Source organism: Sporothrix schenckii (assembly GCF_000961545.1).
Source record: "Sporothrix schenckii 1099-18 chromosome Unknown Cont49, whole genome shotgun sequence".
NCBI lineage: Eukaryota > Fungi > Ascomycota > Sordariomycetes > Ophiostomatales > Ophiostomataceae > Sporothrix > Sporothrix schenckii.
The window spans coordinates 2,174,455-2,199,086 of NW_015971150.1; the positions used below are offsets into that span (position 1 = coordinate 2,174,455).

The 24,632-nt window shown below is 53.8% G+C and overlaps 7 protein-coding genes across 7 annotated transcripts; 4 read left to right on the top strand and 3 right to left on the bottom strand.

The window, feature by feature from the left end:
* Positions 1–3,145: 3,145 nt before the first annotated feature.
* On the top strand, positions 3,146–4,054 carry SPSK_05473 (uncharacterized protein; the record flags this gene model as incomplete). Its single annotated transcript, XM_016732219.1, has 1 exon — positions 3,146–4,054. The coding sequence occupies one exon, from the start codon at positions 3,146–3,148 to the stop codon at positions 4,052–4,054; it is 909 nt and encodes a 302-aa protein (XP_016583223.1).
* Positions 4,055–5,878: 1,824 nt separating this feature from the next.
* SPSK_05601 (protein FAM32A) lies at positions 5,879–6,452 on the bottom strand (the record flags this gene model as incomplete). Its single annotated transcript, XM_016732344.1, has 2 exons — positions 5,879–6,028; positions 6,111–6,452. The coding sequence occupies 2 exons, from the start codon at positions 6,450–6,452 to the stop codon at positions 5,879–5,881; spliced, it is 492 nt and encodes a 163-aa protein (XP_016583224.1).
* A 2,448-nt stretch (positions 6,453–8,900) lies between these two features.
* Positions 8,901–9,926, top strand: SPSK_05421 (uncharacterized protein; the record flags this gene model as incomplete). The annotated part of the gene is made up of 1 exon (XM_016732169.1): positions 8,901–9,926. The coding sequence occupies one exon, from the start codon at positions 8,901–8,903 to the stop codon at positions 9,924–9,926; it is 1,026 nt and encodes a 341-aa protein (XP_016583225.1).
* An 873-nt stretch (positions 9,927–10,799) lies between these two features.
* Positions 10,800–12,029, top strand: SPSK_05344 (uncharacterized protein; the record flags this gene model as incomplete). The annotated part of the gene is made up of 1 exon (XM_016732093.1): positions 10,800–12,029. One exon carries the CDS (start codon positions 10,800–10,802, stop codon positions 12,027–12,029), a length of 1,230 nt encoding a protein of 409 aa, XP_016583226.1.
* Positions 12,030–12,247: 218 nt separating this feature from the next.
* Positions 12,248–14,641, bottom strand: SPSK_04993 (uncharacterized protein; the record flags this gene model as incomplete). The annotated part of the gene is made up of 3 exons (XM_016731750.1): positions 12,248–13,889; positions 13,999–14,141; positions 14,303–14,641. 3 exons carry the CDS (start codon positions 14,639–14,641, stop codon positions 12,248–12,250), a joined length of 2,124 nt encoding a protein of 707 aa, XP_016583227.1.
* A 475-nt stretch (positions 14,642–15,116) lies between these two features.
* On the bottom strand, positions 15,117–19,234 carry SPSK_04829 (solute carrier family 12 (potassium/chloride transporters), member 9; the record flags this gene model as incomplete). The annotated part of the gene is made up of 4 exons (XM_016731592.1): positions 15,117–15,892; positions 15,962–16,927; positions 16,983–19,019; positions 19,081–19,234. 4 exons carry the CDS (start codon positions 19,232–19,234, stop codon positions 15,117–15,119), a joined length of 3,933 nt encoding a protein of 1,310 aa, XP_016583228.1.
* A 1,878-nt stretch (positions 19,235–21,112) lies between these two features.
* Positions 21,113–23,596, top strand: SPSK_04976 (solute carrier family 36 (proton-coupled amino acid transporter); the record flags this gene model as incomplete). The annotated part of the gene is made up of 1 exon (XM_016731734.1): positions 21,113–23,596. One exon carries the CDS (start codon positions 21,113–21,115, stop codon positions 23,594–23,596), a length of 2,484 nt encoding a protein of 827 aa, XP_016583229.1.
* Positions 23,597–24,632: the final 1,036 nt, after the last annotated feature.

Genomic DNA, 24,632 nt, shown 5'->3' on the forward strand with positions numbered 1-24,632 from the left:
CCGGCGCCGGCACCACGGCCTCACTAAAGCTGAAAGTAGCCTACTAACACAAATTCGCTCCGGCCACATCGGCCTTCGGGCCTACCTCTTTAAGAGGAAGGCGGTGGATACACCGGAGTGCCAATGCGGTGCCGGAGAAGAGACCGCGACCCACGTCCTCTTAGACTGCACCGACACCCCGCCCCGGCCACCCGATTGGCCTCGCACCACCGACGAGCTACACCGGCGGCTACACTCCGGACTAATGGCTAGACCCCTCCTCCGGTGGCTTATCCGGAGCGACAGACTACCGGAGTACCGGCTAGCCCGGGAGCTTGAGTAAACATCGGCACCGGACTAACCACCCCACCTCCCTCCCTCTCCCTCCTCTCTCTCTCTTTCTCTTGAATTGTTTATTTTGTTTAATTATGCTACCATATAACGGCACCTATAGAGGGCCGCTGCACACACCCGACACACGGAAAGTGTTCACACGTAGTACTGTGGTAGTTTTTTCCCCATGAGGGTTCTGCCTAGCTAGACGCCAATAGCCAGGATTGGCTGAGAAAGGCGAATAATAATAATAATAATAAAAGAGATTACTCGTCTCTTCTATTTTTTATTTTTATTTTTTATTTTATTTTACTTTTTTTTTCAAAGAAAAACGCACAAAAAGAAAATTGAAAAAGAAAAAAGGATGAGAAAAAGGAAGAAAAAAGAAAAAAAGAAATCAAATCAAATCATTTTTTCTTTGCATATTTCTTTTCTTTTCTTTCTTTCTTTTTTTTCATAAAGCAAAGTTGCCGAACATAAAAAAACAGATAAATGTGTTATTGACAACGTATCTCGGTTCATGCTCCATTGAAAAGCGGCGATCTCGGCGATCTATTCTGTACGATTTACACCATAGCACTTAGCCCGGTATTCCAAAAATAAACACCCCTTGCAATGGAACTTTCGCACTTACGCTGCACTTAACTCGCCCTGCACAGCCAGGAGCCGAACAAACTTCCCAGATCCGCATCTCACCATCTCCAATGCTCAAATGTACAGAGCGGTATGGACGCTGCATCGTGTCCCGTCACCAAACAGTATCAATATTCACCACCATTTCCACAGATTTCGACTGCCGTTGGTTCAGGACGGAATGCCGACAAACGTCGGCCAGCAAAACACGCTGCTCGTTTCAGCAGCGGTTGTGGTCTGGTAAGCCTAGGTTATGGGAAAAGCAGGCTTTTGCATCTTTCGACAGACCATTGCGTTCGTCCTCCAGCTGGGGCTAACTGCAAATCCGGCAATGGCAAATGTCATGACGCCTCTCCGTTTGTCCGCACATCGTGAGCCAGGCCGCATACATCAAAAAGTAAGGGGGGACGAGGTACCAAAACAGAAATGCAGAGAGCAAAACGCATAGACAGCAGCTGTCCTGGATGGTATCGCGTGAAGAGCGAAAAGAGGCGGTCAACTCGCTCTTTTGTTTTGACATGTCAACGAAGCTCACAAAGCCAAACACGTCATCAACCTTGAGAGGTCCTTTTGTCAAGAAATGCCCGGGCGTCGACTTACCTGCATATGCGGTGGGGGTCCTGCATGCCCCGTTCTGGGCCTGTCTTCTGGGTCCGCCTGGCTTGGCTGGCTGGCTGGGTTCCAACACCGAACGGCTGACGCAGCCCGGCCACATTGGCCTTGGCGTTGCTGCCGAAAAAGGCCCCAAAGGCACGAAAACCTGCCTTTCGTCCTGGTTTGCCTCGTCCGATACGAGGCCACCAACACGAGAGGAAGCAGGCGGGAGAACGAAGAGCACTCGCAAAACATGCAACCAACCCGTCGCCCATGCTCCTGCCACGCATTCTTGTCCTCACTGTGTCGTACTTCGTAAGTTGTCGCCGTATTCGGACAGCTCGTATCCTGCCAAGGTATCCTATGTGTTTCAACCTCCTTATTGTCACAAACAACCACACTTTATGTGCGGTAAGACGATATCTTACATAGTACGAAATACTCCACGAGGTCATACGTCGAAGTCGTGTGAAGCGTCGTTTCTTGCACTATCTTACGAGGCTCCTTCCCTAGCTTTGCCTTCCCTCCTGGTTGCAGCTTCCCGCTAGCATGCGTCGCTAGCAAAAAAGCACCGCCCAACGTACTTCGTAGAACAGGGACAGACACGCCCTGTACCCTCCTGCCTTGTTCGTTTGGCCCTACCGTTCGCGTTGGGAAGCCGCGACCCAGGGAAGAAGGATCGAGACTATCGCCCCTAGGCAGCGCCTGGGCCACGTCCAGGATGACCACCAGTCAAGACTTGCAAGGAGAGCTGAGAAAGTGTTGGTTGAAGACTGCCACGGCGCTAAGTGGAGAGTGCTCTTTGGTTCGCCGTCTGGCCTTTTCCAAAAAAAAAAAATGGCCGACTTTTGTTTCGGTGGCGCCTTCCCTCTTCAGTTTGTGTTTTTTTCGCGTGGGTGTCTCCATTTGGCTGGCATTGGGCCTGCCCCTGACTTGTACCTTTTGGCAGCTCCCTCGCCAATCGCTCTCTCCCTTTTCGGCTGGCCCGGCCAAAACGGCAAGGCCACCGTACTCATGTCCCGACCTCCTTCCCAATCTCCCCTTCGTATGCCATATTCCGCGATCCCAGCAAAAACCTCGTTCTGGTTCTCTTCTGCGTTCTTTTGTCTTGCTTCTATTTTTGCCTCGATTCTTCTCAATCCTCTCGCGTTGGCTTCCTTTTTTCTGTCGAATTCTTTCACTGTTTACGTTAGACCCCTGGCATCCTTCGTTTCTTCTTTGTTACCTGGCATACGCCCCTTCCCGACGCTCCTTGTCTGCCTCAGAGCCAAATACGAGAAATTCGTTGTGCCAGCCACTTGCTTTTCCATCCGTACACAAGTCGGAGAATCGAGACAGCAACTACTCTTTGTCCCGACGACAGTGACACTGCGTTGTAGTGGCTCCGTACTTGGTGCCTCTGGAACTTGTACTCCGTGTGTCAACGACCCCCACACACACATCTGTGTTGCCTGCTTTTTTTAGGTCAACAAAACGAGGCTGACTCCCATTTCCCTGGGCTCTCGACCACATATTCTATACTGTTGTATTTTCTCTTCCGTTCTTCCTTTTTTCAACTCTTTTTTCATTCACCTCACCACACTACTTCGACATCACCACATCCACAATGGCTTCCTATCCCACAGCAGAGGACGAGAAGCGTCTGCTTGCCCACGCCGCCGAGACGACGACGACCACCGTCACCGCCGACAGCCGAAAGTCCAAATGTTCGCATGCCTGCAGACGCCGTGTGGCCAAGGCCAAGAAGGTCGTCCACGTCACCGTGACCCTCGCCTTCGTCCTGGCCTGTTGCATCGCCGTCTTCGGCCTCGGCTCCCTCGCCATCGGCACCATTCGTCACGCCCGCCCCTGCAGCAAGCACAGCGGTGCCCACAGCGTTGGCGGTGCCCACCGGAACGGCGCCGCGGTTGTTGTCGCCGACGGCGCCGCTCCTACCGGCAGCAGCTTCTCTCGCCTGCTCGAGGCCGTCTCTCCCGAGGCCCTACACGACCTGCTGCACGAGTATCTGCCGAACACCTACAAGCATGGCGTCTACCCCTCGGAAAAGCACGCCCTCGAGGCCGTCCACCGTCAGAACGCCGCCTTGGCAACATCCATTGTCCAGCTGGCCCGGCGCGACCTGAACAGCTCGACGTCCAGCACCGCACCTATCTCCTCCACGCCCTCCTCGACCCCGACTAAGAGCGACAGTACGACGTCACTGCCGTCGTCGACGTCCAAGAACTCACCCACATCGGCCTCGTCGACGTCCTCACACACCACGTCCAAGTCCAGCTCGTCGGATACGACCACCTCCGGCAGGAGGGTCACAAACGTCTTTACGTCGACCGTCAACGGCACGCCCACCGTCGTGACAGCCACGTCCGTTGTCGGTGCCGGACCCACCAACTCTGCCGGCTCTCCCACGAACTCGGGCACCCTGCAAACGGGTGCCGCCGTGCCCATGGGAGCCGGAAACAAAGCCCGCTTCGCCGAGGCCGTCGCCGGTGTCATTGTCGGTGCCATGCTAATCTAAGCATCGCAGACGAACAGGCGTTGGGGATGAAATGACAAGAGATCAAATCAGCACCTGCAGGCAATGACACGGTGCAGAACTGGCAGACCTCGATTCCTACCCCACAAACAGCGGCCTGTCATTGCTCTTACCTGTGGCCATCCTGAATTTTTGTTCACTGGGCGATTTGGGTATTGCGTTTCTGCTCCCTTCTGTTATCCTTTCCTCCGGCGCGTCAGATGCAATGTGCTCAATTCTGCTCGCTGCCCTTTATGGCCTTTTAAATCACGATCCTCCCGCTCTCAAATTTTCTATTTCATTTTTTCTAATTTGTCGTTTCCTTACATCATTTGCTACTGCTCTCTGTCTCTCTCTTTTGATTCCCCCTCCTTGTCACTCCTTTTGCATCATTGCCGTCAGCCCAAACTGTTTACTTTCTTTGAGCCTGTTTTACACCACATTACCACATTCCTTTGCATGGACGGGGCGTTTATCATTGTTTGATTGGACTTGAGTTTGCTTTTTTATTCCTATCGAGAATAGCCTCTTTAGGTCTCTGGATTCACGAGTACTACATAGGTCGCAGGACATACAAAACACGGAGAATAGAATACTACAGTTTAATAACCAGTTCAAAAGATACTCGACGCGTTCTTGAAAAGTACCCAGCGCGCTCAAAATCCAACCAACCACGGGCCGTGGAGACTAGAAGCTGATTCGTGGACGAAAATGTGCCACACATGCCTGACAGTCAAGCTGTACAGCGACCTTCGAAGCTTGCACCTGAATTGTAGAATACAATCGGACGAAGAGTACCTCTGGCACGGCGGACAATCATGATTTTGTGCAGTGTGTTAAAATTAAATACTCTCCTCCACAATGTCTGAAGAATCCCCTCTGGCACGCAGCAACAAAGTCTAAGACTCGTGGGTGAGGAAGCTGCTACTTAACGGTATGCATTTTAGCATTGCTCTAATCTTTCGTCGACAGTTCCGAAATAAAGAGTACAGAAAAACACGCAATGGCACAACGCGCGAGACTATGCTCCTTGCTTCGGGGTCGGATTGGATATTTTGGTTGTCCAACGAAGAAAGGGATGGCGGTGCCTGGCCTCGGAGCTTGTTACTGTAGATCTTTTCCTACGGAGATCTGAGAGGCGAATGTCTCTGGGAACACAACATACGGCGGCGTTCATTGCAACTAGACGAGTAAAAACATTGATATCGAATTATGTACCGACACTGATATGGTACAATGTTTACTGTCCATGGCCTTGTTATATGTTTACAATTAGACGAAAGGATGTGCCCACAAAAGAAAGATTTAGAGTTTAGAGTTAATAAATTGTTTCTTGTAAACCCGGAGTGGATAAATAAAACGGCAGCATGAAGGATCGTTTTAAATCCTGAAATGATAACTTCTTTTTTTAAAAAAAAAATAAAGACATAGAAACGGAGCGAACAAAAATGCAAGTCATATAAAAATATATGTATGAAAAGCCCCGGAATAGGTAAAATGCCAAAAATCAAAAGAAATTGAACCAATCACCCCAGTTATAAAAAGACCAAAAAGCCAAAACCTTTAATTGCTATAAATTAAATGTATATTTTCAAAAAAGCCAAAAAGCAGGACGCCTCACCTTCGAAACCGCGGTATACCATGTACGCCAAAATAAGAAATTATATCAACAAACCAATGGACGCCTAAAAGCAAATAGTTTTACCAGCATCACCGTTCTGTTATGATCTCCCATCTGTTTTCTCTTGTCAAATTCCAACAGACCTTTGTTCCCGTCCTTCCACTGCGCCAATCGTTTGGCTCTACAACCTGAGATCTTCTTTCCCTCTACCCCGGGCCAATCTTGGGCATGTCGTTGTGTTCGCTAAGGCGTGATAGGTAATTGTTGAGATCCGCGAGCCGCTCCTTGTGGGACTTGAATAGCTCAGGGCGTGCGGCGCGTGCCTCCTCGGGCGATGCGTGCATCAAATCACGGATCTAATGGTTAGCAGAGGAAAGAGACGATCGCAACTTCGTTTACCAAACACTAGCCCCGCATGCGCACGGGCGACTGGCTTACCTTTTTGTCTTGTGCTTCGGCGAACTGGCGCTCTGCAGGCGTCATGCGCGCATACGGGTCGTTTTTCAGGTCGTCATAGTCATCGTCGTAGTCTTCGTTGTCACTGCCGTCCTTGCCTTCCTTGTCCTTCGTTTTGCTCTTCTGCTTCTTCCTGTCCCGGTCCTCACCGCCAGAGACCACCTGCTCCAGCTCGTCCTCAGCATGGCGTGCCCGGCTGCCCTCCGTGTCCTTGTCCCGGCTGCTTCTTTTTTTCTTGTGCTTCTTGCTTCTGTGCTTCTCCACCTTGGCGCCTTTCAGCCGCAATGCGCCGCCGCTCGCAGACGCGTACTCGCCAGACGGCATGGCCAGTGTTTATGGACGTAAACGTGTGTGTGTATGTTGGTATGGCTGGGAAGCCTCTCCCCACAAAACTTAAACGGTTCTTGAACCTAATTCCTGCAGGGACCTATGTGGGACACTGTTTGTGTCTTGTGACGGGGAGCGCGGAACGACGGCTCCTTGGTCCCGGGGACCAGAGAACACGGTTCCGACGCGAAAGAGTGCTGTGTTTTCGAGAGACGCGCGCCGGTTGTTTTGTGTGTAGACAGGCGCGAGAAACGCAAGACGCATACCCCAAGCCCAGAGGAATGGAGGTGAGAGGTCCTGCCGAGTCTGGATGCAGCTGGGGCGATGGGCTGGAGAAATACGACGAAGAGGAAAGAACGTTGGACGTTGGATGTTGGACGCCAGTGGCGCCTTGCTCTTATCGATTGGCAGTTGTGGCCGTGGATAAGAGTCACGTGTCCACCAAAACGCGGCTGAATCTTTGTTTGCACGCACCTTCCTCCACCGCCTTTGCAGCAGAGCCCCACTCCTGCCAGAACCACTATTTCATTGCATTCCTGCCGCCGAAAATCTTTCTCGCTTTCTTCTCTTCTTTTTTTCTCCCTCAGATCAAAAAGTATACCCAGAGGCGCCACGACCATCATCTCGAAATTCCAAACCCACGGTGATGCGTTGCTAGATTTGTATTCCTTCTCCGAAGGGATCCCTCTGCAGATTGAAGTCCACGATAGGAAGTTTGTCGTCTCGCCCTCGGGCCATGAGCACGCAAATGTCGAAATTTCGGATACATCTCAGAACCAGTCATGCATCGCCAGTTTTGCATATCGTACCATACGCTGAGCGCCTTGGCTATTCTTCTCACGACCGGGACAACGTAGGACGTACAGATTATGTCCTCGTTCTGCACGCTTCGTGTTTGCGTACCCGTATCCCGCATGTTCACAGCCAATTTGCGATGCATTCCGTGGCCGGACTTTGAATAATACGAGTGCAACATGACGGGCTTAAGTCGGATTAAATTCCAGCGATAAATATAAGCGCGCCTTGAGCGGCATGTCGAAGACGACCAGGCGGCCAAACAGAAGGTGGAAGTACTATGCCTGACTGCGATGTCATTTGCTCGTTTGCCCGGCTGACACAGAATGCAGCGACCCTGAAAAGCAAAGTCGCGTCTCCCTTTCCTCGTCTCGTTTTTGCTTTGCTTATTTGCCCCGTCTGCATTCTATCCCGTTTGCTTTTGTACTTTTGCTTTTCATTTGCGAGCCGCATACCGGTCAGCCGCGGTGGTGTGATCTCCCTGGCGTCCTCGCTTCATCTCTTTTTTGCGTATGGCTTTAGTAGGCCTTTTTAACACTTTGGTGCGGGACCAGCTCCCGGCCACGTTCCTGGCCAACTTGCGTGTTGTTGTCAGCACACCGTGCATCGTGGTCTCCCTTGCTGTCAAGGTAAGCATAAGGAGACTACTCATGACCAGCTAAGTAGACTTTCCGAGGACGCTGATTAGATCGTCGTTCGCACGCTGCAAAGTACGCAAGCTATTTGGACATGTTGTTGCTTCTTGGTCTGGAAGCGAACCTGTCAAGCTGGCCTGTGACTATACTCCACATCGTCAACGTCGTCAACATCGTCAACATTGCCACTCTTCAGCTGTACCAATGGGCACAAACATGCAGGATTTCACCACTTTCCATTAGCGGCGGCGCGTGTTTCCATAGTCCTCTGTGCTTTTACTTTGTCATTCGTCTGAACCAGTGTTCTGTTTCGCGCCTTGTGTCTTTTGTCCTTTTCAGATCGTCCTTATGTGGGTGCACGATCTAAGAACAGGCGGCCAAGTCTCGTATTCATTTCTTTTTCATGGTCTTAATTCTTCTTAATTATTCTGACACCACAATCGCATGGCAGCGAGGCCAGCGCTGCTATGCATCGCCGGATGCCTCTGCAGGCCTTAGCGGTCGCCCAAGAATGCTTCTGCTGTGGCACATGCGATTGGCCCCGATGCAACCCGTAGATTCGACAGAGGCATCGTCTGATGCAGCTAAGAATGTGACTGAATTTCCCGCCCATTCTTCACGCCCTGGACCAATGCCAAAAAATCATACGACGGACGCATCTCCGCACTTCTTGCTCTCTGCCTAATGAACAGTGCTCCAGGCACGCGATTCTGCAGCAACGTGCCTCCCTTTCGCCGGCGTTTCCCTCGCATGTTGCTTGTTTTAGTCGAGGCACGATCTCGCGATGCCCGTCCTTCTGAACGACTATATGAAGGCCGCTTCTCTCGCCTGTTGTTCGTCCAGCTTTCGTTCTTCTCATCATCCAACAAAGCTTCGACAATTATCTTCTTCGACACTCCTTTCAGTCACTCGTTTATTTGCAGCTCTATAGCTCAGGCCACTCTTTTAATCTTTTCTACTTTTGCTTATCTTCACATTCTTTTTTCAAACACAAACCCCCACAACCACATTCAAAATGTCTGCTCTTTCGTCCAGCGCTGCCGTGCACAACGGTACCATCTACCCGTCCACCACCACCACCACCACCACTGCCACTACCACGGAGACCTTTACCACCACCTACACTCATTGTGCCAAGGCTGCTGATGCCACCACTAGTTGGGATGCCACCTACACCATCATTGAGGTCGTCTGCGGCGATTCGGGTAGCTGGACCAAGCCCACCACCCCTCCCAACTTTGTCGAGACCGTTGTTATCTGCAATGAGACTCCCGTGACCATCACCTGCCCCGTGGAGACCAGCAAGCAGACCGGCAGCGTCTCCATCTGCGGCAACGGTGTGACCGCCACGGCCGCGGCCGAAGCCCACGCCACTGCCAACGCCAACGCGGGCGGCAACGGCGGCTCGTCCGCCTCGGCCAACGCCAATGCCAATGCCAACGCCAACGCGGGCGGTAGCGGTGGCTCTGCTTCTGCCGATGCCCACGCTGAGGCCAATGCCAACGCGAATGCTGGCGGCAACGGTGGCTCTTCGGCCAGTGCGTCGGCCAACGCCAATGCCAACGCGAACGCTGGCGGCAATGGCGGCTCGTCGAGCAGCGCTTCTGCCAACGCCAACGCCAATGCCAACGCAAACGCTGGCGGCAATGGCAGCTCGTCGAGCAGCGCCTCGGCCAACGCCAATGCCAATGCCAATGCTGGCGGCAAGGGCGGCCATGGCGGCTCGTCGAGCAGCGCCTCTGCCAACGCCAACGCCAATGCGAACGCGAACGCTGGCGGCAAAGGTGGCAACGGCGGCTCGTCGTCATCGTCGGCCAATGCTAACGCCAACTCCAACGGCAACTCCGGCACCACCGTCTGCATCAACGGCAAGTGCTCCAGCACCTGGCACAACGGCACCAACACTGGTTCGGGTGGGCGCGCTTCGGCCAGCGCTTCGGCTCATGCTACCGCGGTCGTGACGGCTGGCTCGGCCACGCTCAAGAACTCCCTGACCCTGGCGGGCGCTGCCTTCCTGCTGGTCGGCCCCTTCCTTCTGTAAATATCTTCTTGGGATTCTTCGCCGACTTTGTCATTCATAATGGATTCATAAGGAGTTGCTGTTACTTGATTTCTTTTGTCTTAAGGGAATTTGATTTGTCGTTTTTCTACTTTTGGGCCTTTTCTTTTCTTTCACTCGCTTCACGACCTTTTGTACCCTTTCCTCAGGTCGCTTCTTTGCTCATCGCCCTGGTGAGCCATCTTTTTTACGGAGGCATTGTCTTGGACTTATTGGATTGAACCGAACCCAATGGGTCTCATCAATATTTCGTTTCTTCAATTAAAACACGTTTTCTTTGACGCGCTTTTGTCGCTTGTGGAATGAATATTGTCATGATTTGCTTGCTCCTGCCTTAATAGTCACCAATTTTCAGGGACTTGACACTGAACTTTAAATCCGCCAAAGGAAAGAGCGTTTCACAGTTATGACGTCATTTCTGATATGGCCGTCTAAGCACAGTATGAACGGTAAGACCCAACTTAAGTGTACTCGCACTCGACGAAATGATCCTTTGCCGTTTCTTCTTAAATATGCCTAGTATGAGATACTTCTTGCCGTAGTTTGTCGTATTTTGTTATGCTGGCCGTCTGGATGTCTGACAAAAGCCAACACTTGGGCGGCGGGAGCGGCAGAATCCGCTGTAGTCAGGTACAGTTACCTAAACTAGAAGGCGGTGAGAGCGGGTTTCACAAAATATCTCAACATCCCACCATTTGGACAATCCGTTGCGATACACATCATAACTGCTTTCCTGGGATTGTAAATTGCATGTTCTTTCCTTTTTTTCCCCATTTTGGTTTGTTCGACAATATCATGCTCTATGAGGACAGTAACGAATAAAACTCTGCGAACCTTCTCATCTCACCAACTAAAATGGCACCGATTCCCATCACGATCGTCACGGGCTTCCTCGGGTCCGGCAAGACGACACTCATTCTCAACTTGATCCCTCAGCTGCGCGCCGCCAACCCCAACTACCGCCTGGCTCTGCTCAAGAATGAGTTTGGCGACCTCGCTGTCGACTCCCAGATTGCCGCGTCGAGCGCAGTCGCCGGTGTCCGCGAGCTGCTGAATGGCTGCATCTGCTGCAACCTCGTTGGCCAGCTGGGCGACGCGCTGGAGGAGCTGACGGCAGACAAGGGCGACGGTGCAGGAATCCCGTCGCGCATTGTCGTCGAGACGTCTGGGTCTGCCTTTCCCGCGACGCTGGCGCTCGAAGTCAACCGCCTGGCGCGGGCGACGGGCGGCCGTTTTGCGCTCGACGGCGTCGTCAGCGTGATTGATGTTGAGAACTGGGCGGGCTACGAGGACACGAGCTACACGGCCAAGCTGCAGGCGCGGTACACGGATCTGATTGTGTTCAACAAGTGGGAGGCGTGCAACGAGCAGCGCTTTGATGTGTGCCTGGACCGGCTCGGCGATCTGCACACAGACGACGTGGCGTGGGTCAAGAGCCGGCGCGGCTGGGTGGACGCGGGGCTGGTCTTTGGCGTGGATGGCGGACTGCTGGCCAAAGCACTAGGCGATGGAACGCCCAAGCTGAACGGCGACAGCAATGGCCATGCCAATGGCTCTGCAGACGGCCACGACCACAGCCACAACCACGACCACGAGCACAAGGACGACCACCAGTCCGAGGTCGAGGTGCTCTCTGTAACGCTCAAGGGGGACAGCGAAAACGCGTCTGTGGACGTCGCCAAGCTGTCGAAGCTGCTGTCGTCGGCTTCCAAGGACGAGGTATACCGCATCAAGGCCGTGCTCTCCGTCGATGCTGTATCGGCGTCGCAGCTTGCGAACTCGGACGACAGTATCAATGTGAACCCATCGACAGAAGAAACAGCAGAAACGTCTGCCTCGACAGGGAAGACGGGAACAGCACGCTACATTCTCAACTGGGCCTTTGGCCGTTGGACAATTACGCCCGTGGCACCGGGTATAGACGAGCACGCATTGAGCGAGCACGCGCCCCTGCGCATGACGATGATTTTGGCCCGATATGAGAGCACTAAATGGACCAAAAAGTTGCAGACGGGCGACTTTGTGGCCCTGGCCGGCGACGCAGGCGCAGCGACGGATGCGTTGGCGGTTACAAAGATTGCATGAGGGAGAAGAAGCTGGGACAGGTGGGGTTAGTTCACGAATTACATACATGATACACTAGAAGGCGTTTTGGTAAAGTACCATACGAGACATACGGTCTCATTTGATATTATAAAGATTACACTGGGAATAATATAGGCGTTGCATTTTATAAACAATAAGTTGTGGGGGGATATAGAGAACACGTGAAGAAAACAGAGCGACCATAAACTAATTCTAAATTACAACGGTGGAGAAAAGTGCACCTGGCACGTTTCGGTTGTTTTCGAGGCGTGTGATTCTCTTTTGAGTGCGTTGCTTTCCGCGCTGTTTCTGTTGCTTCTGCTTCTGCTGCTTCGGTTTGTGGGTGTCGGCTGGTTGCGGTGCCGCTTCTCAATGACTGTCCCCGGGTTGCTGCTGAAATAGTACGAGCTTTCTGGCCATATGGTCGTGTAGTCGCTACAGCTGCTGCCGTCGTTGCTGCTGCCATCATTCTCGTACAAAAGCGCCTGTTGGGCCCGGGCCTCGTAGTCGACGGCCAGGACTACAGGCACAGTGGTCACAGCGGCAACTGCTTTGGACGGCTGAAGGCGTTTTTGACTAACAGAGCCAATGGACACGATGCACATCTTCTTCTGCTCCTTGGATGGCATACCGGTCATGGACTTGAGCAAAAAGGCGAGAGCCGTCGAAGACGACTCGGACGCCGCACGGTTAGCACAGGGGTCTTTCTCCCAGCGGCAAAATACAGAGCGACAATGGACCTTGGGAGGCCTCGTTCTGCTCCCTCTACTTGCCTTGATTGTTTCACTCTCCCACTCGAGGAGGGGTTCGCCTTTTTCCTCCTCGGCGACCTGGAGGGCCTCGACAATGGCAGGATCCTGTGTGCCGTATATGGACGGCTGAGGTCCGGTATCGGGCATCGCGAAAAGCGGTTTTTTCTCTCGACTCAAAGCTTTGTCACGCGCCGGGGACTGGGGAGGTGGTGTTAGTGGAGAGACGTCTGCTGAATTTGGCCGTGGGCTCGGGAGATTTTGCGGTTCCAGATTGTGCGCCTGATACGGGCTCGAGAGCTGTGCTTGCCGCAGTGGCGAAGAGATTCGGGGCACCCAGAGCTCGGGATGCCGTGGTAGACTGTTTTTTCTCTTGTGCTGGGATTGCTGAGGCAGTGACAACGGTCGCTGTGACGGGGACGGTGCAGACGGATAGAGTGGTGGTGGCAGCGGTGGGCGCGGCGGGGAGCTCGGCTTTCGTTCTTGCCATCGTGGCTCCGTATTACCTCGGATTTGTCCCGTCATGTTATTATCTGCGCCTGTCAACGGCCCCGTTTGTCCTTGGTAGTTTCCATTCCTGGAAGGATGCGTCTCATCATATGTCTGGCTGTCTATTAGGATTTGGCGAGGTGGAAGTACGTGCACGTTGTTGGAAACTCCGACTCTGACGGGCTGGGGAAGGTTAATGCTTTGGCCAGTTTGATCGCGGGCAACACGCTCGGCGAACGAAACCAGCTCATGGGGTGGCAAGATTGGGCGACGCTGGAGAAGCGGCCTCGCAGAGAGGGGAGGCGGAGGACGAATCTGGCGCGGTGTCTGTTGGCGTGATGGCGGCTGGTGAGGCGATTGTTGGCTTGGTGACGGCGGGTGGACTGGCGACTGGGGAATGTGCGGGAGGGGCCGATTTGTATAGAATCTCGCCGTATTAACGTGGATGGGTGTTGGCGGTCGCCCCGACGTTCTCCGGGGTTGCGTAGACCGGCTGCTGTTATTGCTTGGCTCCCTCTGAATGCGGCTGTCATCACCGCTGTCGCCACCGCTGGCAGTGCTGCTATTGGTGCCACTTGTGCCACTTGTTCTGCTCCTCACGGTGCTGGTATTGCTGCGAGTACTGGGCCTCGATGCAACATTAGTTGTTGACCATGTTGGTTGCGGAAGATCACTTGGGAGTGAAACTCTTGTCTGGTGGTGACGCGCTGTGTTAGCTGAAGTGGCTGGACCTGGTGCCGCGGAAGAGGAGTAGGTACGAGAAGATGATGTAGCGGCCGTGAATCTTGCTTGAGAAGTGGGCGCTATTTTGCGTGGAGAAGTGCGACTGCCTGTCAAAGGTGCTGGGGGGATCACCGAATGGGAAGTTTGGCGCCTGGAAGGTGAAGAAAAACAAGATGACGAGGCTGGAGCATGCTTGCGCGGAGAGGGTCCTTTCTCTTGGGTTTTCACAACTGTTTGTGTATGCGCGACCTGCTCCGCCTGCTCACGTACTCGGCCTTTCATCATTCTAGCTTTCTCCCTTTATGGACTCACCTCTTGGTGGGATATCGCTCTTTGGCTGAAGAAGCCGTCGCCTGCCTGGAGTTCCTGTAATAGGACACGGCACTCGTCTTCAGATGGGGCGTCGGATGGCAGGATAGGAACGACTGGACGGTCAGGGAGGTGCACGATATGGAAACTGTTCCTGGCTGTCGTTTGTTGCTGGGCGCGATTTGGTGTGTCGTTTCGTAGTCGATGTGTGAGGCCCTGGAAGAAGTGCCCGATGGTGCTGTTGTGACTGTGGTTGTGGCTGTGACAGTGTTTGCGGGAGTTGCTGCTATCAGCTGTTCTTGCTGCAACGGGTGCACTTTGGTGTTTAAGTGGGGTTTTCATTTGTGAAGTGTAGAAAACAAAACAAATTAGAGAAGAAAGTCGTCACTTTTAAAAGGGCAAGGGGTATGGCGATGCGAAATACAGATCATAAGGCACAACAGTCATAATTTGTTCATCGAAAAAGGTATGAACTGCAAATATCCATGCTGTTCATGATTGAACAAGACGATCTATCTTTCTTCTTATTTCCCCTCAACCAGCGTTTGACGGCGGCGTGGTGCGGGTTTTGTTACTTTCGAAGACGCCCAATGGCGATGCAGGCTGGTGGACAAAGGTTCGTGTTGAACACCCCCGAATGCTCTTTGTCGTATGGTGGTTGCTGCGGTTGGTGGTTCTTTCAACAGCAGTACAGGCCGCTTTGTCTGTGAAAACGAATAGGTCAAAGAAATAAAGAGGGCGCCTGCGAAGCCAACCCGTTGCGGCTATCCTCGAATCCAGAAATAGTGCCTCCGGTCGCATTCAGCAAATCGAAGGGCTAGAGGCTGACCGTGACCGTCATGTTGTTGCTCAGAATCATGAGCACTGGAGGCAGCCCCTGGCAGAGCAGCTCGACATCTGATAAATACTGCACGCTGGCACTCTCGTCACGATGGGTGCCTTCGTCTGGAATCGGCAACGTTGTGAATAAGACTGCAGCACCGCCTGACAGATCGCCGCTTTCGCCGCTGTGCTGTCGCATCAACTCGTTCAAGATTAGGTGCTGTGCTCGGCATGGTAGGTCGTTGAACGACAGGGCCAAGTCCTGAGTAGAATAGCTTGAGCCAGTTCCACTCCTGTCGTCGGTGCTGTCATTGCTACCGCTACTTTTACCGCTGGCGGTACTATCAACACGCTGCCGGGACTTGTAGTCGGCCAACAGGTCCGTGATGCCGATGCGAACGTCGTCGCCGCCATTTTCTTCTCCTAAGTCGTCCTCGGTGAAGGATGCACGCTGCACGACTGGCGTTGACGAATGTCGTGAGAGGAGAGGACGATGCGGTCGCTGCTCTTGTTGTGCGGACAAATCTCTTTCTGGCTCAGCAAACGAGACGGATGGTCGTGGTGTCGCTGCCTTGGAACGTTTCTTCGTCGCGGATTCTGCGAGACTAACACGGCTTTGTCGCGAATTTGTCCGCGAAAACGGCGGACGTTCTGGCCGATTCGACTCCGATATCTCAGCAAACATGATTGTGCGACCCGAGTCTTCGGGATTCGTAATTCGAGTTTCTGGCACAATATTGCTCGAGAAGCGTATAGACGACGATGTTGGCGCTGCAGGTGCAAGGGGCGGCAAATTAGTAGACATTCGTCCCGTAATACTAGGACACTGTTTGGACTTACGTGGTTTGCCATATACCGCCAACGAGGAGGTGTCTTGTTGCTGTCGAGACTTGTCTTCGCCAGACTGGCTACTGAGTGAAGATAGCGCTGGGGTTGACATGGTGCCGTAGGTGCCATCGGAAGCGGTGTTGAGCGATGGCATGAAAGCAGGCGTAAGTGAGGAAGGGTCCGTCGATGTAAACGTTGACTGCTTTGCACGCTTTGACTCGTCTGTCTTTTTGCGGCGCAATGTTGGTCTCTGGGCGAATGCATCGCCGTGGCTTTTTCTGCGATTAGGTGCCGCCAGAAGCGGACGACGAATGGCATCTGTTTCGTCGTCCACATCGTCCATGTCGCCTTCGGTAGCCGCACTCTCAACATCGTTGAAGTCGGTGGCGTTAAAATCTTCTTCATCGGACGTGGAGCTGGTGTCACTGATCGCACTGCTATATTCGTCACCGTTGTCGTCGCGATTATAGTGTGGATAAGCAGGCTGCTGCCCGGCCAAGTTCTGTGTGCGGATGCCCAAGCTCACGCCAAAGCGAGCCAGGGCTGACACAGTCTGGTGCTTTTGCAGCTCTTCGATGTGCGCGATGCTTGGACGTCGCCTGCGTACGTCGTCTTTCCAATTTGCGACTGAAGAGCTGTCATCATTCCCGCTGTTTCGCCGCGGTGTACCTTTTCCGCGGATTTCTTGTAGCTTTGACCACCACAAAGAGTCCCCCAATACATCATCCACAATTTTTTCAATGGATGGGTCGGCGTCGCCTTGGACAATGGCTTCGTAGGTGGTCAGATCACCGCTTGCCAGCCAAAATACATGTACCTCGGCAGTGATGCGTAGCTTTTCAAGCAGCGCTTCTACTCTTCCACGTTCTTCCTCGACTTCATTTTCGTACTCAACAAATACCATGACGCGTAGACTGTACACTCGCTTCCAGGCCGGGACAGTGTGGAGGATATACCCGAGCTGGAGAATTAATGTGTCTGGCAGAATAGTGTTAGATAGTGGCCCATGGCATTTTGCTGGATGGACACTTACATGTATCAAAGTTTGTTGTTAGGACGCTCTTGCCATCGGCTTCGAGCTCCGCTGACATTTGAATGGGCCACAGGTCGATGTACTTCTTCGTGTTAGTCCCATCTGTCCGCGGCGTCTCCAGGCTGTGGAATCCCTTGGCAACAGCGACATTGATGCGGTGCCGCAAGGCCAGATCTTCTAGAATGGTGAGATATTCGGTGGCCTTCATCATGCCTTCCGTCTTGATCACATCTGTTGGCAAGACGCCTTCCAGAATCCTAGATGTAGTATCACCACGGCGCCGTCGTGGCCGGATGACCGCTGTATTGCTGGCCTTCAACGGCAGATCTGTTGCCGTTCCTGCGGCTCGTCCTGCCGGAATGGCTGCGGCATCTGAAAATGGCAGTTCTGGAATCCTTAGGACAGGATTTGTCGAGCGGAGTTCGTCCATGTTGTAGAACCCCAAAACAGCAATATTCGGGCGCATGCCACCCAGGCCACTTGCCAAGATGAGATTTCGTGCGCCCCATGTGATCGACGGCGACATGGTCAGCTGAACGAAGGCCTTGATGCGAGAATATTCGGTAATGTACTGCGACCACAAGGTCTGTTGTAGCTTGGCTTCTAGGACGCCTGTCGTGAAGTCATCCGTGACGATGACGTGGCCTAGGATATAGAGGCCGCCCTTCTTCATCGAGTTGCAAAATTGGATAAGGCGAGTTTGTCGACGGGGGTCGTTGGTCAATAGAATGATTTGAGGCCGCCAGAATTTGATGTGTTCGGGCTTCAAACGGAGCAAGTATTTGCGGACCTGGTGATAGATCAGATTTTGCGAGACATCACCCCAGCGTTTTGGCGGGCAGAGATAGTGGATCAACAAGAAAAGCATGACAAGCAAAATGACAGACGAGGTAGCATAGGTTTCGTCAATAAAGAACATGGCAGCGGCCGACATAACACTGCCAAGCAGGGCCGTTTGCCAACTGAAGAACTTGAAAGCCGGCCGAAAATTGGGTGCGGACCCAATCTTGAGCAAGAAGCAAGCCAGGTTCATGACAAAAAATGTCACCATGTAGCCCATGGAGATGAAGGTGGCGATTTGGTTGAGGTTGGCAAAGAGCGCCAGCTGGGCAATTGCGTACGTCATGAGGAGAGCAAGAAGAGGTTCGTCGTGTTTTTCCGTGCCCCACGCAAACACAGATAGACCGGGCAGCAGCTTGTCTCTACCAAGAGCCTGCATCAGCTTGGACGCTCCGATAAGGCCCATTAAGGCAGAGAAGAATGTCACGGCGCATTCGCCAGCCAAAATGATAGGTGCCCACAGGCTGGTTTCCTTGATGATGTTCGGCTGCGTTAAGAGCGACATGTGCGTTGTGCTGGAGGCTAGTGACATAATCACGACGAGATACAAGGAAAGTGTAGAGGCCATGGCCCAGAGGGTGCCGGCCGGGATGGACTTGCTCGGATTCCGGAGATCACCCGACATCGATGCACCGGCAAAGATGCCAGACGTGGCAGGGAACAGGATGCCAAACAGGTCCCGAAATGTGTGGAGACCACGGAAGGCAAAGTCCTCTCCAGAATGGGGGAAGAGGTTGGACCGGAGCGTGGCCAGCCGCATGCCGGTGAACTCAACGCCGCTCACTGGGTCTGTAAAGGGCGTCCGAACGAGCACAGACAGGGGAATGCTCAGGGTTGCGATGGCAAGGACAACAAGAAGGCCATTGCTTGCCTTAGCAAAGAGAGCGCTGCCGGCGAAGCATAGCGATGTGCAGATGACCAAAACGACGGTCTGAGAAAAGTAGCCCCACCAGTAGCCGTGTAGTACAAGCGAGTCGAAACTGAGGTCGATGCAGTCGATGAGACCGACGACGTTGAGTGCGGTATTGAGCACTTGGGAGAGGTAGAACAAGAGGCCGATGGAGCCGCCGAACTCGGGTCCCAAGGACCGAGAGATGAGATAATACGTGCCACCGCCCTTAACCTCGCCGTTTGAAGCGACAGCCGAGAGGGACAGTGCCGTCACGAAATCGACGAGATATGACACGACGAAGAGACCTGAGTAGATGGTTAGGCCTATGTAAAGAATAACAAAACAGGTGGATAGGACTTTGCTTACCGAGCATGCCCAAGAGGCCAATCTGTCCAAGGATGCTGCCAAAACGCAGGAACATGAGAATGCTCAAGATGCTGAGGCAGACAGGCACATAGACGCCGGAAACGACGCCCAGCTTGTGCTTCTTGGCACCGTGCTCGCGCTCGACTCGTTCCATGACAGGTAGAGGAGGTATATGCGCTCGCCGAAGGCTCACCAGACGCCAAGAGAGATGCCGAAGGGTGCCATGCGCGTTTGCCGACGCGAATACTAGTGGCTTGATTTCTAGTACGTTTCGAAGTCGAGGTTGCTGACGATGGTATACTTGAGAAGTTGTGAGAATAAGGCCACGGAAGGTTTGAAAAAGTAATCATCAATCCCGGGATATCCCAGAAAATTCGTGGCAGCTATGAGAAGCCGAGATGTTGTCGACGCTGCGGGGAGAATGCAAGCAAGATCTGGGTCTGCATAGATGGAAACTTAACCGGACCAGGGATCGACAATGCCCGTGGTCCTTGCGATTTCCAAGGTTTTTGCAGCTACACTCGGAGGCTCGATACTGCACATGTATGACGGGACCCAGGTTAGCGCGAGAGCGAGTTCAATTTGAGAGCTTTAAAACGACCGAGAAAAAGCTACCTTTCAACCTTTGATACGAGGCTCAATCCGAGGCCATTTTGGCCTGACATCTCGCGACAGCATGGTCATAGCTGCGTTGGTTTGGCAAGGTGGAGCTGGTCGCCCTGTGCCAGGGCGCTTGGGGGAGCGCGGCTTGGCGGGTTCAAGGCAGGGTGTTGTTTACCAATGGAATGTCTTGCTTGAGAACAACGTGAATGAGGTAACGAAGGATGTGTATTTTGAAATGGAGACAGAGGCCTTTCAGCTCTAAAGAGCTCTTTCCATGGTTCTGTTTACAAGCCTTCGTCTCTCGTACCTTCCGCGTCTAGTATGGGTGACTGCAGGCACGCTCATTGCAGATTGGCAGGTGCAATGGTTCGCGCGCGAGCATTTTGACAAGAATGGCAACTGCGTCATATTGTCTCAGCGGTAGCACGATAACCCTCGACGGAAGGATCAAAGGTCGGAGCCGTTTCCTGCTTCCCCGACCGTTTCCTGCAGCGAAATCCTTGTCCTCTCCGTTTGTCCTACGCTGTGCAATTAAATGCTATAGAGTTGTACGATTTACTCCGTACATGGGGAGAAAAAGGGGACACTGGCGAACTAATACGGCTTGGACAGCAGCGTTTTACAAGCCCTCTTTCGCTGTATGACTCAGTTAGTAAGCAGGAAAGTGATCCGCTAGGCTGTGGAGGTCGCTGGCGGCGCGGGCAGGCACGACCGACCAGGGCCTCAGTAGTCTATTTTCGTCGTGCTACTGGTCCGGTCGCCTGACAGTCACCTGCGGATAGCTTGACAGACCAAGACTTTACGGGGCAGGTGCCACCTGTGGCAGGACGAGATAAGGACGGAGCTTGGTATCACGAGCCACAGGCACTGCGTGAATCGACCAACCACCGGCGCTTGTTTCGGGCAGTCGCCTGGCTCGTTTCCCGTGTCATACTGCAGCAATCAACAACCTCCTCCGATCCTGCTGTCTCCCCTCTCCAATTAATATTGCGTCTTCAAATAACGCACATCACCTCCCCATTGTCTCATCCCGCCCACGGCGTCGACTCTTTTGTCAGTTGTTAGGCATTTGCATCCACTATTCGCCCGCTGCTTTTAGGCATTTGCCACTTCGATTTCCTTTTTTATTGCTTCTATCTCATTTTTACGTCTTCTTAACGTTTCCGCTTTCGCCTGGCGCTCTCTCGACGCACGCCTTTGCTGACAGCTCGGCTGTCATATCTGCTGTCGGCTCTGCCATTGGCCACGGAAGGGCCTCCTGCAGAACAGCTGCAGTTCTCGCGATAGGAACAGACGGTCGTCGCCTGTACCCCTCAGCGCTAACCGACGCCGTTTCCTTCGACTCAGACGCCCCGATATGCGACGATAGCCTCAAACGTCTCTATCTCGACCCTTCTCCCCTCTCTCACTACCGCCAACTATCACGGCCATGAGTGACAAAGGGCGGAGCTCGCCGGCTCCGCAACCGTCTCCCCGTGCAAATGCGGCCCTCCCTGCGTCCTCGCCGATCGGCTCCTTTCGCGCGCGGTCCCTTGGCACCTCTGTACCTCGAGCTGATACGACTGCCCGTCTCGCAAATCCCGTACAAAATCTTGGCACGTCGCCTGCATCGGCGGCCGGCGTCGGTGGCCGTGGGGGCTCGGGACGTTGGTCACCCTCAGGCAACATGACTCCCCTCGCTGGCGGAAGTGCTTCCGGTGCGTCGTACTCAGCCGGACCGGGCGTGTCTGCTCTGGCTATGGCACTCTCAAACTCTATTGGCACGTCTCCTCCGCGGTTTGGTACCCCTGCTGTGCGGCCTGCGTCGCCTTCCTCAGCGGCTGCTATTTCGACTGCTGCGGCGCCGACCAACTTTAGCAGCACGCCCTCTGTCGGCGGCACCGGTCTGACACCCACAAACTTTGGCTCCTTCGACTCAAGACAACGGTATGCAAGCACGAGCGGCGCCTACGAAGACCCGGAGATTGTGCGGAGACACTTGGTGCAGCGCACCGACGCGTCCAGCATCTCTGAGAGTGCGGCCGATGCCAAGGGAAAGCAAACTGCGCAGAAGAACGGCGCCGTCGACGGCGCATCTGGGGGTGGCGGCGACACTGACTCGGTGGGTGCGGTGGGCGCGTCTGGCATTGACGACGACGAGTTCTCTAGTCTGCGGCTGCAGGGCGGCGACATCACAAGGCCGATCTACAAGTGGACGGAAGAGGCCACGAACAAGATACAGCGCAGCAAGAGTTTCATAATGCCGCGACCGGAGCCCGAGAGCGAGGTGCTCGACATCAACACGATCAAAGTTCCTGGCGGGTTCCGCAGAAACTACCTCCGCCGCACAGCCGAGGAGGGGTACGGCACCTACGACGACGAGGAGAACGGCGGCCATCGCCACGCTCACCACCACCACCCCCACCCCCACCACCAGGGCCCGCCACAGCAGCAGCCGCAACTGTTCACCTCCAGCTTCCTCGAGTTCTTGTCCATCTACGGCCACTTTGCCGGCGAGGAGCTCGAAGAGGATGACGAGGTGCTCAACCCTGGCGAGTATTTCTCGTCCGGCGACGACGTGTCTGGCCAGGATGTCGCCGACGGCGAGTACTGCAGCAGTGAGGGCAGCGGCAGCTCGGACGATGAGCGCGAGCCGATGGAAGACAGTGCGCTTCTGACGCCCTCGCGGCGGAAACGGCGGCGGAAGTCCCGGGGCGGCAGCGGCAAGGCGAGCCCCATGAGCGCGGCTGCTGTCCTGCTCAAGTCGTTTGTGGGCACGGGCGTGCTGTTCTTGCCGCGGGCGTACCTCAACGGTGGCATGCTCTTTAGCAACCTGGTGTTGCTGTTTGTGGCGGCCCTGAGCTACTACTGCTTCGTGCTGCTGGTGACGACGCGGCTCAAGATCGTGGGCTCCTTTGGTGACATTGGCGGTATTCTTTATGGCAAATGGTTGCGGTTCATGATTTTGACGTCGATTGTCATCAGCCAGGTTGGCTTTGTGGCTGCATACATTGTCTTCACCTCGGAGAACCTGCAAGCCGTCATCCTCGCCGTCACCGAGTGCAAGACGCTGATCCCGACCAAGTACCTGATTCTGATGCAGATGGTCATCTTCCTGCCGTTCTCGCTGCTGCGCGACATCAACAAGTTGGCCTTCACGGCGCTTGTGGCTGACGCCTTCATCGTCATTGGTCTCGCGTACCTGTTCTACTACGATGTCCTGACTCTCGACAAGTTTGGCGTGGCGGACATTACCATGTTCAACCAAGACAGCTGGACCCTCTTTATCGGCACGGCAATCTTTACCTTTGAGGGCATCGGCCTCATCATCCCCGTTCAGGAGTCGATGCGCCACCCGGAAAAGTTCCCCAAGGTCATGCTCGCCGTCATGATTATCATTACGACGGTGTTCGTCACGATGGGCGCCGTGTCGTACGCCGCGTACGGCTCCAAGACGGAGACTGTGGTGCTCCTGAACCTGCCACAGGGCAGCAAAATGGTCAACAGCGTGCAGTTCCTGTATTCGCTGGCTATCCTGCTGTCTACGCCGCTGCAAATCTTCCCGGCCATTCGCATCACGGAGAACGGCCTGTTCACACGCAGCGGCAAGTACAACCCGTACATCAAGTGGCAGAAGAACGTCTTCCGCTTCTTTGTTGTGGCGGGCTGTGCGGCCATTGCCTGGGGTGGTGCTGACAACCTCGACAAGTTCGTTGCCCTCGTCGGCAACTTTGCCTGCATCCCGCTGGTGTACATCTATCCTCCCCTGCTGCACTACAAGAGCGTGGCGCGCAGCCGGCTGTGGAAGATCAGCGACCTTGTCCTCTGCTTCTTCGGCTTCATCGCCATGGCCTACACGACTAGCTTGACTATTCTGAGCTGGGCCAACTCGTCAACCGAGCCTGCCATCCCCGGCTACTGCGATAAAAAGTAACGTCTTGATGAGCTTCGCGTGTTGGAGTTGAAAGAAGCTGCTATTCGTGCTTGGTTACAAGGCGAGCCCCTTGCCTCGTGGTTTTCATTTCTTGTCACTGTTGACATATCGCATTTACCCCACCATGCGTCATCATTTCCTTGCGTCTCTGTTTCCATCTATTTTTATCTTCTCTGCATGTTTCTCGCACTTGCCTTTCTTTCTTGTGCCTCTCATTTCTCTTTGGCAGGCATTTGAGGCGATGCAACTTCAGGACGACCATCTCTGTGCTGGCCCGTCATGATCAGTTGGCTATTATACTATAGATCGAAGGCCACTATCTTTCTAGTTCGCTGTCTTAATGCGATTTCTGTCTTTTGGATGGACATTGTCCGTCGCAGCCACCACATTTACTGACTGTTGCTTATCATCAGTCACAAATCAGCACTGTATCTGTATTTCATAGCCTGGTATTTTGTAATTCCATACGCAGTGAAGCCTCTAGCAATCGTTGCAGCAATGCCGCTCAGTTGTGTAATCAGGTGTGACGGTGGTTGTCGTGTGAAGAGAGCTCTGATTGGCTAGCCTTGCGAGTGTGCTGTGTATTCGCAGCTTGTAGTTTGTCTGTAGTACTAGCACGGTGGTGGGTGGTAGATGGAAATTGGGGCGAATGATAACTGGCTGGCCGCCACCACCTTCCCCAATTTTCACGAAGCCTCGCGCCGCTTTCTGGCCTGGCGCTCCCAAATCCTCGACCTCCCTCTTCCACTTCCACTCACAACCTCGTCGTCGTTCGCCTGTTCTACACCGCCATCGGCTCATCCTCTCTCACGCCCGTCGCAATCTGTCGCATCTCGCTGCGCAGCTTCGCCATCCCTCTCTACACTCCTCCGTACCGAGCTACCTCGGTGGCCCCGAATTTTCCCACGGCTCGATCGTTGTTGACGCTATGAACGCTCCCGACAGGTACGTGGACGATAGTCAGCTGCTGCTGCACATCACTGCCGAGCTTCACACTACGCAGATCGCGAGACGTCGTTGTGTTGGTAGACCGGGA